This window comes from Tetrao urogallus, assembly GCF_951394365.1.
Source record: "Tetrao urogallus genome assembly, chromosome: 1".
NCBI classification, from domain to species: Eukaryota; Metazoa; Chordata; class Aves; order Galliformes; family Phasianidae; genus Tetrao; species Tetrao urogallus.
In genome coordinates this window covers 84,569,738-84,583,559 of record NC_136813.1, presented here as the reverse complement: position 1 = coordinate 84,583,559, position 13,822 = coordinate 84,569,738, and the positions used below count along the sequence as shown (strand labels likewise).

Here is a 13,822-nt window from a genome sequence, read left to right as displayed (position 1 = left end):
TATGACAAAGCACGAGCAAATCATGTCCAGTCAAATCCTGATATTTAAGAGAAGATCTTAAAACGGACATCACTCTGATATATCCTCTAAGTGTGGTGAGAAATCCATTTAATGTTTCGATATCCAGTAAAGCTTTGTAAGTGCGGAGACCATCCCAATGGCAATGCAAAACTGATCTCATTATATCTCCAAGTGATTTATTTTCCCCATCGATATCAAAATGAATTCTATCTTGCTTCATGATTTTGTGCAAAATCATTTCTCCCATGTCTTCTGGTCTTCTATGCTCATAAAACTATTTTGGTAAAAGAACTTACTATTCCTGTTACTTTGGAATTAATTATTTTGGCCTTTTTACTATGTCCCCACTATCTCTAAAATTCTTCCTTTCCACATGACTTCTCATTTAAGTTCTGATGTTAATTTTTCTTTTCTCGAGCATTGTGCTGTCAGTCAAACTTTAAATCATTTTGTCTGCCTGCATTTCCAGTCAAGATTCTACTCTTAGTATAAAATTTAAAAAACAATCTCATGAGAAAGTTTTAGATTTTGCTCCTTTTATCTAGAGCGAGACGGCACTCCTTCAGACAATCATTTTGAGAGGAAAATTATGCAACTGCTCACCAATTGTAAGGAGGTTCATGAAGGTTTATGCACTTAAAATATCTACACAAGGCTAAAGACATACAGTAAACAGTATTCTGGTGACAGCTGCTTCTAGTTACAGCTGTACAATTACAGAAGGGATCACAAAGAAGAGTTGTTCCAGATTACTGTTACTAGATGTAACAAACTTAGAGATCATCACTGGGTCTTCTCCTCATGCAAAGCATGAAACCAGGGGACTGACAGACAACTAACAAGGCAGAAGTGGCTTCAGTAGCCTGGAAAATGCAATAGTATGCAAGATCAAAGTCTACGTCAGCTCCTCAGTGACTTTATTTCTAAAGTACATCTAACAATTTAGGTATCTCACTACAGAAAAACTCAGCTGCTATCAAACCGGATGACAACAGGAAACATTCTGTTCTCTGTATTCCTTTGCAACATTTTAAGATTTCTCTTGGAGAAAGATGCTATGCTCGGTTATGTTTTTCTCCTAAACCTAAACCATAGACAAAAAATGACTTAACTTTGCACAAATGCAAAATGGAGGTGCCGAATTATTAAAATAATATTTTGCAAAAAATATTCTACAGCTGTTCTGAGATTTGCAGTGCCTGCAGGACTAGAGAAGATAAATATACATATGAAATAAGGGCTTAGCTTTTTTTTTTTTTTTTTCTTAAAGGACGTCTTGGCTTCCTTTCAACCTCTGCTTCTTTTCCCCTCCTTTCTTATTTCCAGCAGTACACTATCAGTTTCTTTTCTTCCTTTTTAACACTTGCCACCTTGACTATGATCACTAACAGCTTAATTGAAGGGACAAAACTATTTTCAACTTCTAAGGCTTCTGTGCCTTTACAAAGTTAACATCTCACTTATTCTCTCATTCTGCAACAGGTGTTCAAGGCTAAGTTAAACTCAAAATACTATTTGTAAAATGGCATCTCACTCAGATGTCAATAGTAAATTCTATTAGGGAAAAAACTGATTTTCTTCACTCCTTTTTCACAGGTTAACCCATCCATATTTCAAAGCCCATTTCAAGGCAAATCATAAAAGGACTCAATGCTTGTGGATCCAGTATGTTGAAAAGACTCAGATAAAAGCTCTTCTGGTTGGCTGAAGAAAAACAGAGAGCTGCCACCAGAGTATTGTCATGATGAGTCATTTGCTGTGGAACTCATTCTCCCACTTTCTTTCTGACAAGCCTATGATGGATGTACGCCGAAATGTCCATTTATTCCTCAACCTAGATATGATGATTTATATTTGCTTCAAGTTGCACTCTTTAAAAAAACATTACTAAAGATGCTTTGAGTCTGAAATGTTTCTGCATTTTGGAGTAAGTGTTTAAGAAATGTCACTATACTCAATTATCATTTTACACATCAATTAATTCTTTGTTCTGAAGAAAGAGCAAAGGGAAGGTGACTTTCCAGTTCTTATTTGTCTTTATTTAAAACATTCACATTGGATTGCTAAATGATGGTATGTGAGCCTCAACTAAAGAGGTGTTCTAAAAATGCAAAATTAATTTAAATTTTGCTGTAAAAATGACCATCATAAATGTAGCACTTCACTTGATTTGTTGTCTTATGTTCAGTCTAAAATGAACACGTTTAGTTATGTTGTCTGCTTCTGTAAACTGCTGGAGTCTAGGGCATATTTAACATCCACAAACGGCTTCTTTCTTTGAAGAACAGATTATCAAATCATTTTGGCTTGATTCTCAGAAGCCTTACAAATGCCTATTTATAGATCTACTCATTTTATGCTTGAAGAAGAAATGGGAACAATAAATGCTCAAGTAAAACTTACTTAATCATTTCAAAAAGCTTTGGATCTGAGACCTTGATATTTCGAGCCATATTCCATGAAAGATGAACCATGGGTACTATGGACTTCACGCTCTGCAGTTTATTCCATTCGTACCGTTCCACTGCCAATTTGTATTGACAGGCTGTATAAAAAGAAAGTTACAGAAGTAGTTAGGTAACAAATAAGTACCACCTGAACTCAAAATGATTTCATTATACCAAAAATTTAGACTTCTTTGTGGTGAGACTAAACAGCATTTCTGAATAACTCATTCCCTGCAATATTTAAATTCTACAAAATTTATTCTTAAGCACGTATTTATTGTATTTCAGATGCTAAAAGAACACAAAGTATCACAGAAGTAACAACCACATGTGAAAACAAGGACTTGCTGACAACTATTCAATTCCTATGCTGAACAGAGTACGCATTTTCAAAAACTATTACTTAATAATTTTCAAGCTTTTGACACAAAAAAAATCTACATTCGAGGTGTCTGTATCTTGCAGACATTTGCAATGTCTGCATATTCTTTATCATATCACAATGCTACAGTATGTAATTTGAAAACGAAGACTGCACCTTGAGAGACTTGTGCAGTGAGTCAGACTTTCTGATGAAGCAGCCTACTCACCCCACCCTTTTCAAAAAACTTGTTTTGCAAAATTTACTGTGATTGAACACGTAAGCTCTGTATCAGTCAGTCACATAATCATGGAGATAAACTATTTATTGCACCATAATGAAATAAAGATACACCTTAAATTATTTAAGAAAACAGGTTTTTTTGGAAGTACAATCTGTTCAAATGCTTGATAGAATCTCCTTATTTTAGCTGTGAACTTTTCTTCCATTCTCACATCTAAAAGCCTTCTTAAATCATGGTTCAACAATAATGACTACCAGAGGAGTAAACCTTACATTCCTTTGTTTAAAAAAATTTACAACTGTTTGCATTTTCTGATGCTTTCGTTAAGGAGCAATTACGTATGTTTGATCCTGAAAAGGGGAGATTAGACAAGTCTTCATAAGCATGCTGTAGTAAAGTCTGTTGGGTAGATCAAGTTTTGGAAGAGAAAGTTAAAAAAGCAGCCTACAAAACACAGTGCATGAATTCCTCTCAACATTTTATTCTGCTTGTGTTTGATAAGCTACTGTAAATTTTAGAAGTCCATTAAATGCAGAAATGTAAAAACAGCATTCTTGCTGCTTTCATTTCTTATTACCAATGGGATTATTTAATGCTTCAACAAGAAATGTTTCAAAATACTGCGTATTCATTTTTTAATCCAGAAAACTGAAGTAAACTCTTAAGAAATGGCAGGTTCTATGGCACAGAATTACCTTACAATGCATTATTCAACTATACCTGTAAGAGGGCCAACATTCCAAGCAATGTTGTTGCACCAGCCGATAGCTTGAACCCAGTGCACAGTGCCAGCATTTATCCACACCAAATCCCCTGGTCTTTGAATAAATCGATAAACTGGGACATTGGCTTCATACAAATCCTCCAAGTTTGGCCACCAAGATCCCATTAGAAAATTCATATTGTTTCTGAAACAGTGGGAAAAATAAAGCTGTCAGCATTTATCAGCATATGTATTAGTAGCCAATACTTCAATGACATTACCTGTAGAAGTGATCACCACTGTCTATATTTTCGACATCTAATCCCTGACGCAGTAGGACTAGTCAGAAGGAAAGTTTCACCTACAGAAATCCTGATCCCAGTTCCCTGTTTTATATCCTGCAACATTAAAATGTTCAACCATCTGCTTATGTGAAGTGAGATGATGGCACAGAGTTAAGTTCTATTTTCCTTTCAATTTCCCAGCATTATTAATGCTGAGGTAGAGGAATTCTTGCTAGATCTAGCATGACACTGGTGCAGAACGATGCTTTTTTTAACCTGTGACTGATTTTACACACAGTTCTTAAGAATGCTTTCAGTTTGGAACAATGCAAAACATGTACTCATGCTGTCAGTGTGAGCGTGCAAAACTCGTCCGCACAAGAACTTGTTGGCACCATCTCAACTGCTATTCACAGGTCTACGCTATGTTCAGACAGAAAATGCTACCCCTCCTGAGAAGCATTAAAAAAAAGCCTCCATATGGACTTCCTAACAATGAAATCCCGAGTCTTCCAATATGGTACTGTGAAATACATACATTTCTCCCTTCCTCATCCCAATTTTAGAGTGATTTTCTATTGCACCACTGGAAAGACCACTGGCAAGTTTTCAAAGACCATTCAGTGCCTCTGTCCGGCACTCTGTAGAGTTTATGAGGTTACCAAATTTTTAGACTCCCTTTTAGTCTCAGAAAGGGCAGTGGCATGAGGGTAATAGGCCTATCATCATTACAGACACTGCATTTTTGACAGTGGAATTACAATACCGAGGAGGGTAATCTTTGTAAAGGTTGATTAAATAAGAGCAGTTGTCAGTAGACAAGCAGAAAATAGGTACTGAGAAGAATATGCAGAACGCTGGGAAAGCTCTGAAGAAAGCTGAGGAGTTTAGATCAGTTTTTAAATGGGCAATGTAAAAAAAACAAAACAAAACAAAAAACCAAAAAACCTCCCTTAAGATCAAATGAGATGGGACTCAACTGCTCCTAACTGCCTGTTTTTTTTTTTTTAAGCACACGTGCAACAGAAGGAGGAACAGACATAGAGGTGGACCACTGTTACCCAACAATCAATGCACTTCATATTTAAGTAAGCTACAAACTTGCAAGTATATATGCAAAGCATGCTATGAAGCCTCCTGGAGTTCAGGTAAACTAAGCTCTCCCATTAGATGCAGCAAGAAACAATGCCAAAACACCAATGGCTGTGTAATTCCTTAAGTATGACACGTACATTAATCATAATAAAATTAACAACTTACAATACCAGAAAAACACCTCATTACTCCTAAAAAAACAAACCAACCAACCAACCAACCAACAAAAAAAAAAGAGACCTACCAAAACAAAAACCAGCTCCCTCACCCCCCGATTTTTCCATCACCCAACTGCAATGGTCCTAAAAGTAACCATAAAAGCACCACCATTTGGAAAGAGTAGATGGTACTTTCAGGTTGTTGATAAAGAGGCTAGCCAAACAAAAAGGACTGAGATGGATTATCCAGTAATGTAAAGTTTTGGGAGCAAAGTTATCACTGAGCACCTAAGGCAATCCAAGCTCCTGCACACTGCACAAATGCTATATCTTGCAAATATTCCAGATTTTACATTTTGACTTGTTATAAAAGACTTTTCAAACTACGTGGAAAACCCATTAAAAACTCATAACTTGCCCTTCTCCCATTAGGTCTGAGAAAGACAAATGCAACTTGAAAAAAACAGGGAACAGTATGCATGACTTACTTTTCACAAAAGTCATTCATGACACCCCAATAGCTTTCAGGAACAACAAACCATTCACAGTCACCTGGACCAATGTTTATATTTACTGAACAAAAGTTGTTGTTTTCTTGATGACCTGAAATTTAGAAAAAATAAACACGTTTTCTGTAAGGCTGATTTATCAAAATAACCAAGAAAATGCAAAGTAGGTTATAATTACTAAAAAAAACCCAAACCCTACATCACAGTTTCAGTTTCATAAACTTATTAAATGTAATATTTAGGTACTTCACAGTGTCAAGAAATGCAATTAAGTTGTAATAACAACAGAATTCTGCTTTTGTTAATTTGTGCAAAATAAGTTGGAACTACCAATCTGACTAATGAATCTGACTAATATTTCAGCTGCTTCCTTTCTGTAGAAATCAATGCTTCAAGTTGCTAAAGCTTACATAATGTGTTTGTGATAGCTTTTGATAATCTCATTTAGGAGAGAAACTTCATGACTTCAGGCACTAACAAAGAAGTAGTAAGAAAATCTGTCCCAAGGAACTTTCAAAAATCGATGCAGAAATGCCAGATCTTACCTTCTTTTGACAGCTGAGGAGCTGAACCACAATCCCTAACAGTATTATCTGAAGTTGTACTTCAGCACTAACAGACTCTGGAACTTAGTCCAGAGGATGAGCAACAACAGACATGGAGAAGGATGAGGTACTCCAATTCTTTGCCTTGGCCTCTGCTGGCAGTCAGCCTTCCCACATCTCTCACATTGCTGTACCTCTAAGCACAGGCTGAGGGAGCAAAACCACTCCCATGGGAAGTAAAAAGTTCAAGACTGTGATAAAACTGCATGTGTACAAGTCTCCGGGGTCTGACTGACATGCATGGCAGTGTACCAAAGGAACTGGCTGATGTACTTGCTAAGTCACTCTCCATCACAGCTATCAGGTGAAATCCCCGGTGACCTAAAAAAGGAAAACTTCACTCCCATATTTTAAAAGGGTAGGAAGAAAGATCCGGGAAACTACTAGGCGGTGAACCTCACCTCCGTGCCTGGGAAGATACTGCAGTAGATCCTCATGGAAGCTACGTTAAAGCACAGGCAAGAGAAGGAGGTGATCAAACACAGCCAGCACAGCTTCACCAAGGGCAGGTTGACCAATCTGATGACCTACTACAATGGAGTGACAGCACTAGTGGACAAAGGAAGAGCAACAGATGGTGTTTACCTGGACTTCTGCAAAGCCTTTGATATGGTCCCACATCACATCCTTATCTCCACATTTGAGAGACATGGATTTGAAGGCTGGACTTATTCAGTAGATAAATAATTGACTGGATGGTCACAGCAGGGGGTTGTGGTAAACAGTTCTATGTTCAAGTGGAGGCTGGAGACAAGTGGCATCCACCAGGAGTCCACCTTGGTATTAATGCTCTTTACTATCTTTATCAATGATCCAGATGGTGAGACTGAGTGCACCCTCAGCAAGTTCGTAGATGATACCAAGCTGAGTGGTGCAGATGACACAAAAGAAGGAATGGATGCCATTCAACAGGGCCTGGATAAGCTTAAGAGGTGGGTCCATGTGAACCGAATGAGGTTCGACAAGAAAAAGTACAAGGTGCTGCAGTTATGTTGGGACAATTCCAAATATGTGTACAGACTGGGAGAACTAATGGAGAGCAGTCTTGCTGAGAAAGACCTGTGGGTCCTGACGGACGAATAGCCAAATGCAAGCCAGTAGTTTCCAGTCTGGAAGACTAACAGTATCCTGGGCTGCACCAAGAGGTGTGGCCAGCAGGGCAAAGGAGGCAATTGTCCCCCTCTGCTCTGCCCTTATGAGGGTACAACTGAAAGTATCGTGCCCAAGCCTGGGGTTCTCAGCACAAGAAAGATGTTGCAGCTGTTGGAAAAAGTCTGAAGGAGCCAACAAGGATGAACAGAGAGGGCTGGAGCACCTCTCCCAGGAGGGAGCATGGGGAAGTCTCCAGGGAGACATCACTGTGACTTTCCATTACTTAAAGGGAATTTATAAACAAGAGGGAGACTTTTTGCATGGTCCAATAGTGATAAGACAAGGGAGAAGGGTTTTGAAATAAAACAGGAAAGATTCAGATTAGATATTAGGAGGAAATTCTTTACTCAGGGAATGGTGAGACACTAGAATAGGTTGCATAGAGAAGCTGTGATGTCCCATCCCTGGAGGTGTTCAAGGCCAGGCTGGATGCAGCCCTGGGCAGCCTGGTCTAGTTGGTGACCCTGCTCATGGCAGGACGGTTGGAATTAGATGATCTTTAAAGTCCCTTCCAAACAAAGTCATTCCATCATTCTGTGATCTCCCAAGCCTCAGTCAAGTGCCTGTACTGGGTTTGGCTGGGATGGAGTTTATTTTCACTAAACATCTGCGTACCAATAGGAAGCAGTGAACGAATTCCTTATTTTGCTTGACTTGCATGCACAGCTTTTGCTTGACATATTACAATGTCTTTATCTCAACCCAAGAGTTACCACGCTTTTATCTTTCTGATTCTCTTCCACATTCAACTTGGAAGGGTGTGAGTGAGACGCTGTTCAGCGCTTAGTTGGCTATTAGGGTTAACCCACAATAGTGTCATAGCACAGCACTACCCATTATGAAGCCCTATTCTCAGACAGCAGTGAACAATTTTAAAATTATAGGGATTACTGTGATTATACAAGACCTACTTGGGAAGTCTGTAAAAACTTTCAAGGCACGCCAATTACAAACTTGGTTCAAGTATATGAACTCATTCTTCTCCCCTTAAAAAATCTGGAGTCCAGTGTTACATGCAAGAGATTACAATGACAACTATCAAGCATTACAGAAATTCAGAAATTTCTCCTAAAAGATAATTTAGTGCTTTGTACATGCAGATTCAGTTAATCTAGAAATTAAAAAATAATGACTATGTACTTCATTATCATATTTATGCCTGCTATAAAATACAGAAAACCTGCAGAGCAGATAAATTAATTCGATAGCAGTAAATTCCTTTGTTTGTTTTTTTTTTTCCATACAAAAATTATACTCACCTGGTGTTCTGCTTCCTGGAACCTTCATGTACAACTGCACTGTGTTCATGCCCAGGATGGTATGACCAACATGGCTTAGAAGATTTCCTGCTGATACCACACGTACAAAAGCAGGAAGTTTTGTCAGTTCATGGAGTTGCAACTTCCACCTGCAGCAAAATAGCAAATTGACAAACTGTGAATCCCTGAAACTCTTAGAACTGAGTTTGGGAAATACAAACATTTTCAGAAAATTGTTATCATAGGAGATGAAGGAGTAGACGACTCACTGCTGTATAATTTAGCATCTTTTAGAAGGGAAGTTTATAGAACGCAATAACCTTACTTGACAGCTAGAGAAATTTAAACGTGAATTTATTTTAACTGTGAACTAGAAGATCTGGTGACCTAACTCAATCTTGCAGTTATTTAATCTGGTGCTATATCACAAGAAAACTATGCTTTTAGTTTACACCTTGGTGTATATCATATATCTTTTCTGTAAACACGACGGTCTGCTTTTCCCACACTCTTAAACCAGTCAGAAACTGTTACCGATGCTTTCAAGAGCCAAATGATATTATGTCATGACATCTGCTAGGAAGACTGTCTGAACATAGTTTGACTTGCAGACATGATTGCTATAACCAGGAGTGAAGTCAGCTGTATGCATGTGCCATGGAACTGAATGCTTTTATTAGTGATAATATCTCTAAATACAAGTTCTCCAAACTTATGTGGGGCTCTGTAATGTCACATGGGTATCTGTGCTACCCCTTCAATTCAAAAACATTTCCAAATACAATCCTGTGTATGACAAGCCAGTTCAGGGAAAAACTGTTTTGTATCAGAACTTGAGACTGAAAATCAGATGTGGAATGTATGTGTGATTCTATGAGATCTATTTAAAGTATCAAAATACAATTTCTATGAACCTCTGGTTAGTCATTCCCAGGTTAGTCAAAGTCTTTCCAAAAGGATTGCTCTAAGGGTTAGTTCATTGGCAGTAATTTTGTAATACAGAATTTTGTTTAGAGAAATATAAGATCTTATTTTAAATTTTACAACAATCTCTAATCACGTTTGTATACACACAGAATATGTGCAAAAAATTCATTAGCATCCTCCAATTTCCAGTACTACAACCTTTTCTCCTGTTCTCCTAACTGAAGTGGATCAGAATTTTACTACTGCAGTGGGTAGAACAGTAATAGCACGCACTTCCAAAAAAGATCCAAGCAGAGACTGAACTAAATAAAAAATTATTACTGGTTAAAAACAAAAAAGAATGCTTTCAGTGTATTTCTGAAACTTTGTGAAGTTTTTCTGAGCCATTTTCCTTATTTCTTGGTCTCACTGAAATCTCTCATCTGAAGAATTCTCTGTATTCCCCTTACGCTTCTAATTTTATCATGGCTTTTCCACTCATAGTCATCAATTCGGACTTTGCTACATACTCTGAGCACTGCTTCTGAATAGAGAAGCAAGAGCTAAGAGAAAAAGGACACAAAATAAATGAAAATAGGTATAAAAGGGGGAAAAAAGGGAAAACAATTTAAAGCATCAGAATGAAACAAATGGAATATATTAGAAGTATTACCGGAAAGAAAAGTGACTGATGGAATTTAAAAGTTAATTACTGAAAAATTAAAGATACTGGGAAGACAAATTCAAAAACAGATTTTAAGGTAAGAGGGATTTATAACAACAATTTAACAAAAGATTAAAGGTAACATGGCAATACAGCTTCCAAGTGGAATTGGGATTATCAGGAAATAACTGTCTTCCGAGAAGAATTTGCTTTCCAGAAGCATTAGCTTTCCAGAAGAAGCGTAACAGTGCAGAATACCACTGTGGGCAAAAGAAACTGCAATCAAACTTACTTTTTGTCATCTGACAGGTCAATGTTGGTCCCAAACTTGATTGTTTTAAAAGGTCCTCTTCTCCTCCTCCCAGAACTGTAAATATAAGAAGTAGTAGTAGGTGGATGTGAAAATAGGAATAGTGTAAAAATACACACAAATGTAACTGGAAAATTACCATATTTATACCACACTTACTTATCTGAAGATGTGGATTCATTATCTGAGTGGTCCTTGTGGTGACTCTTTTTTTCATTTTCCTCCTAAAAATGCAATTGTGAAAATGCTATCATTTATTTAAACAGTGACATCTAAATAATTTAAATATTAAAAAGAATATTCATAAAAATATAGGCACACAGAGGTATGAAGTAATAACATTTGTTTGAAAACGGTGGTACAACGTTTAAAATATCTGCATCCAGGGTCTCATGTGAATGCTGCCACTAAGAAAATAAACATTATTAGTCAAAAGCTGTTGCAAAAAATCTTTGTGATAAAAATTCTGTGAGGTTCAGGCCAGGACAACAGGAAATTTCTACACTGTAAACTCTTTTGCTAACCTATATTAGAGTTACAAATTTATGTGCTGGGTTTGCTTCATTATGCAGGTAAAAAGAAATCCAATCTAACATTTTTAGACCAGAACATTTATCTGCCTTCAAAGTTAAACAGGTCTCCTGATGCGAAAATAGGCTGACTAATATTTATAAAATTCATTTTACAATATCCATTATACAAAGTTCTTTGAATTTTTAATAGCCATCTGCTATTTTAGCACTGCAGTAGCTAGGACCATGACTAGTGGAAAAAGTCTAACCAGCATTAAGTGATGTAATTTCATCTTTTTAGTACACTGGGCTTAAAGTTCGGTTTTAAAAACTTCCTTTTTCACAAGTATACAGGCATAGAAGGAGAAAGTAAGACAAAAAGCAGGAAGGAACTGCCTGGATGCTGTCCAAAGACTCTGTGCTTTGAATGAGGCAGTTGTTAGACATCAAAGTGCCCTATGTACCTGAGAAAGTCCTATTCATCCTTTGAACGAAGGACAAAGAGGAACAAAAAAGGATTGAGCAATGATGGTTTTATGAAATACTGTAAAACATGTTAGAAAAGCAACGTTATAGTTGTTAGAGGGGGGAAAAAAAGGTCACTTAAGGCAACTCAAGAGAACTGTATCTGTAGAAAGGAGGAACTCAGCTTTCATTTGAACACTGCAAAAGTCATCTAAGGACAGGTCACTGCAGTGTTAGGAAAAAGGAACACAAACAAAACAATGCTATTTTGATTTTTGAGGAAAAAATGAGAATTGACATTATAAAAACTATTTTATGTACTACATTTTTATCACCACTTTGTAGCAGAGGAAAAAACAACACAGAAAATACTGCAATTGCTTCTTGATGCAAAAACAAAGCTGAGGCTTTCCTGCTGACAGGAGTATATGTAATCAACCACATACTTTATTAAAAGTTAGCTTTCCTGTAGTTTTATTTATACACAATGTTCTCCTCCAGAATGATGCTCAAGAACACAACATCGGTGCAATTCTTTGAGAAAAATCCCATTCATGACTGGTTACGCCAAGCCACACACTATTCTGCCCAGCTCTCCCTGCTTCCTGCATGGTATTCCTGTGTCTTTTCCTCATCTTGTATCAATTTGGCTTAGAATATTTAACCACTCTCCCTTTTCCTTTTTCCAACCACAGATACATTTGCTTCTAATCCCTTCCAGTAATGCAAGAAATTAGGGAATTTCTCTTTCTTTTCTTAATGAAATCATCACTGTTTTTGTGTAATGGCAGTGAAAACTGAAACGGTCAATTCTCCACTTTTTCTCCTTTTTCTAATACACAAGTGATCAATAATACCCTTTGTCTTTGTTGCACCTTAATCTAGTCTTTCCAAAGCACTCAGTAACATAAGCCTTAGATGAGTGCCTTTATCTAATTCGAAGTACGTGTTCACTACTTAACAAAAATATTGAAACTCAGCACCAATGAAGTATAATGTTTGCAACACTGTGAACATTTTACTCAGTTCTGTATGTCTAACAGCTCCTAAAATGTTAAATTTGGAACCCATCAGTAACTAGTACAGGAAGTATCAATTACTTTTCTGAAAAAGTTTCTACGATATTTTAAACAGTTGTATTAAAAGTATGAGCGTAAACTTCTAACAAGTCACATTCTAATTCATTCAGGTTACAACAAAGAATGAAGTCATGCCTAAAATTTGAACCAACATGACTGAAAGAAAAAGAACATCTGAAATTTTTAATATTTCAATATTAATTTTGACATCACTATAAGAAGGCTTAAAGCTAACAAGCTTTTAAAATACGTAACACTAAGTAGCTTTATATTAAGAAAATGAAGTCTATGTTAAGCACATGAGAGAACATCCTGTATAGTATTTAACGCTCTGTTTAAAATAGACTGTAAATTCATCTGTGCTTTTCATGCTGGTAGGAATGTCTCAATTTCTTGAATGACATCTGGACTTCTTTTTCAAGAGATTTTACTAACAGAGCTTAATTCCAGAGTTAGTACACAGGCCACAAAATTCTAATTTAAATAATAGCAATATATTTACCCTTAAAGACTCCTGGAATGAGGAGGCCTGGTACTGTGCATATTTAGCAATTGTTGTATGAGATCTACTGCTTTCACAACGCCAGATTTTCTTTGTTCCAGTGGGGTCCCAGTTTTCATCTGCTGGCTGCAGTAGTTGTGTCCTCACTTCTACTACGTGTTCGTTATTTGCTTCTACCAATGTCTTAGTAGAGAAGAGTCCTAGATCTAATAAATAAGAAAAAAAAGTCACAAATGGCTGTTAATATATGACAAGAAGGTTTAGAAGAGATGATATTAATACTTAACATTATCTGATTGATTTATAACATATATATATATATATATACACATATATATATGAAATGTTACGGTAATGCTCAAGAGGCTTTTCTAAACAACAGCAGAAGCCTAGAAAAACCTTGACAGCTATTTTACAGACCATATTCCAACTACAAATCCATAAGCATGTGTAACTCAATTAACAAATATTTTTCAGAAATTAGAGCTCTATGAATGTTCACGGTGACATCACTAAATCAAAGCGCAAAGTCACAAAGGCATAGTT

The 13,822-nt window shown here is 36.7% G+C and overlaps 1 protein-coding gene across 8 annotated transcripts in view; it reads right to left on the bottom strand.

The window, feature by feature from the left end:
* The window catches only part of KDM6A (lysine demethylase 6A), a gene marked incomplete at both ends in the record, with an annotated part of 145,611 nt that overhangs the window by 5,108 nt on the left and 126,681 nt on the right, over positions 1-13,822 (bottom strand). For all 8 annotated transcript variants that reach the window (XM_079536019.1, XM_079536020.1, XM_079536022.1 and 5 more), the window contains 7 exons: positions 2,425-2,566; positions 3,794-3,981; positions 5,802-5,916; positions 8,839-8,987; positions 10,701-10,775; positions 10,878-10,942; positions 13,277-13,482. In XM_079536019.1, coding sequence (XP_079392145.1) covers positions 2,425-2,566; positions 3,794-3,981; positions 5,802-5,916; positions 8,839-8,987; positions 10,701-10,775; positions 10,878-10,942; positions 13,277-13,482 — 940 coding nt within the window. The remainder of the gene's footprint in view (positions 1-2,424; positions 2,567-3,793; positions 3,982-5,801; positions 5,917-8,838; positions 8,988-10,700; positions 10,776-10,877; positions 10,943-13,276; positions 13,483-13,822) is intronic.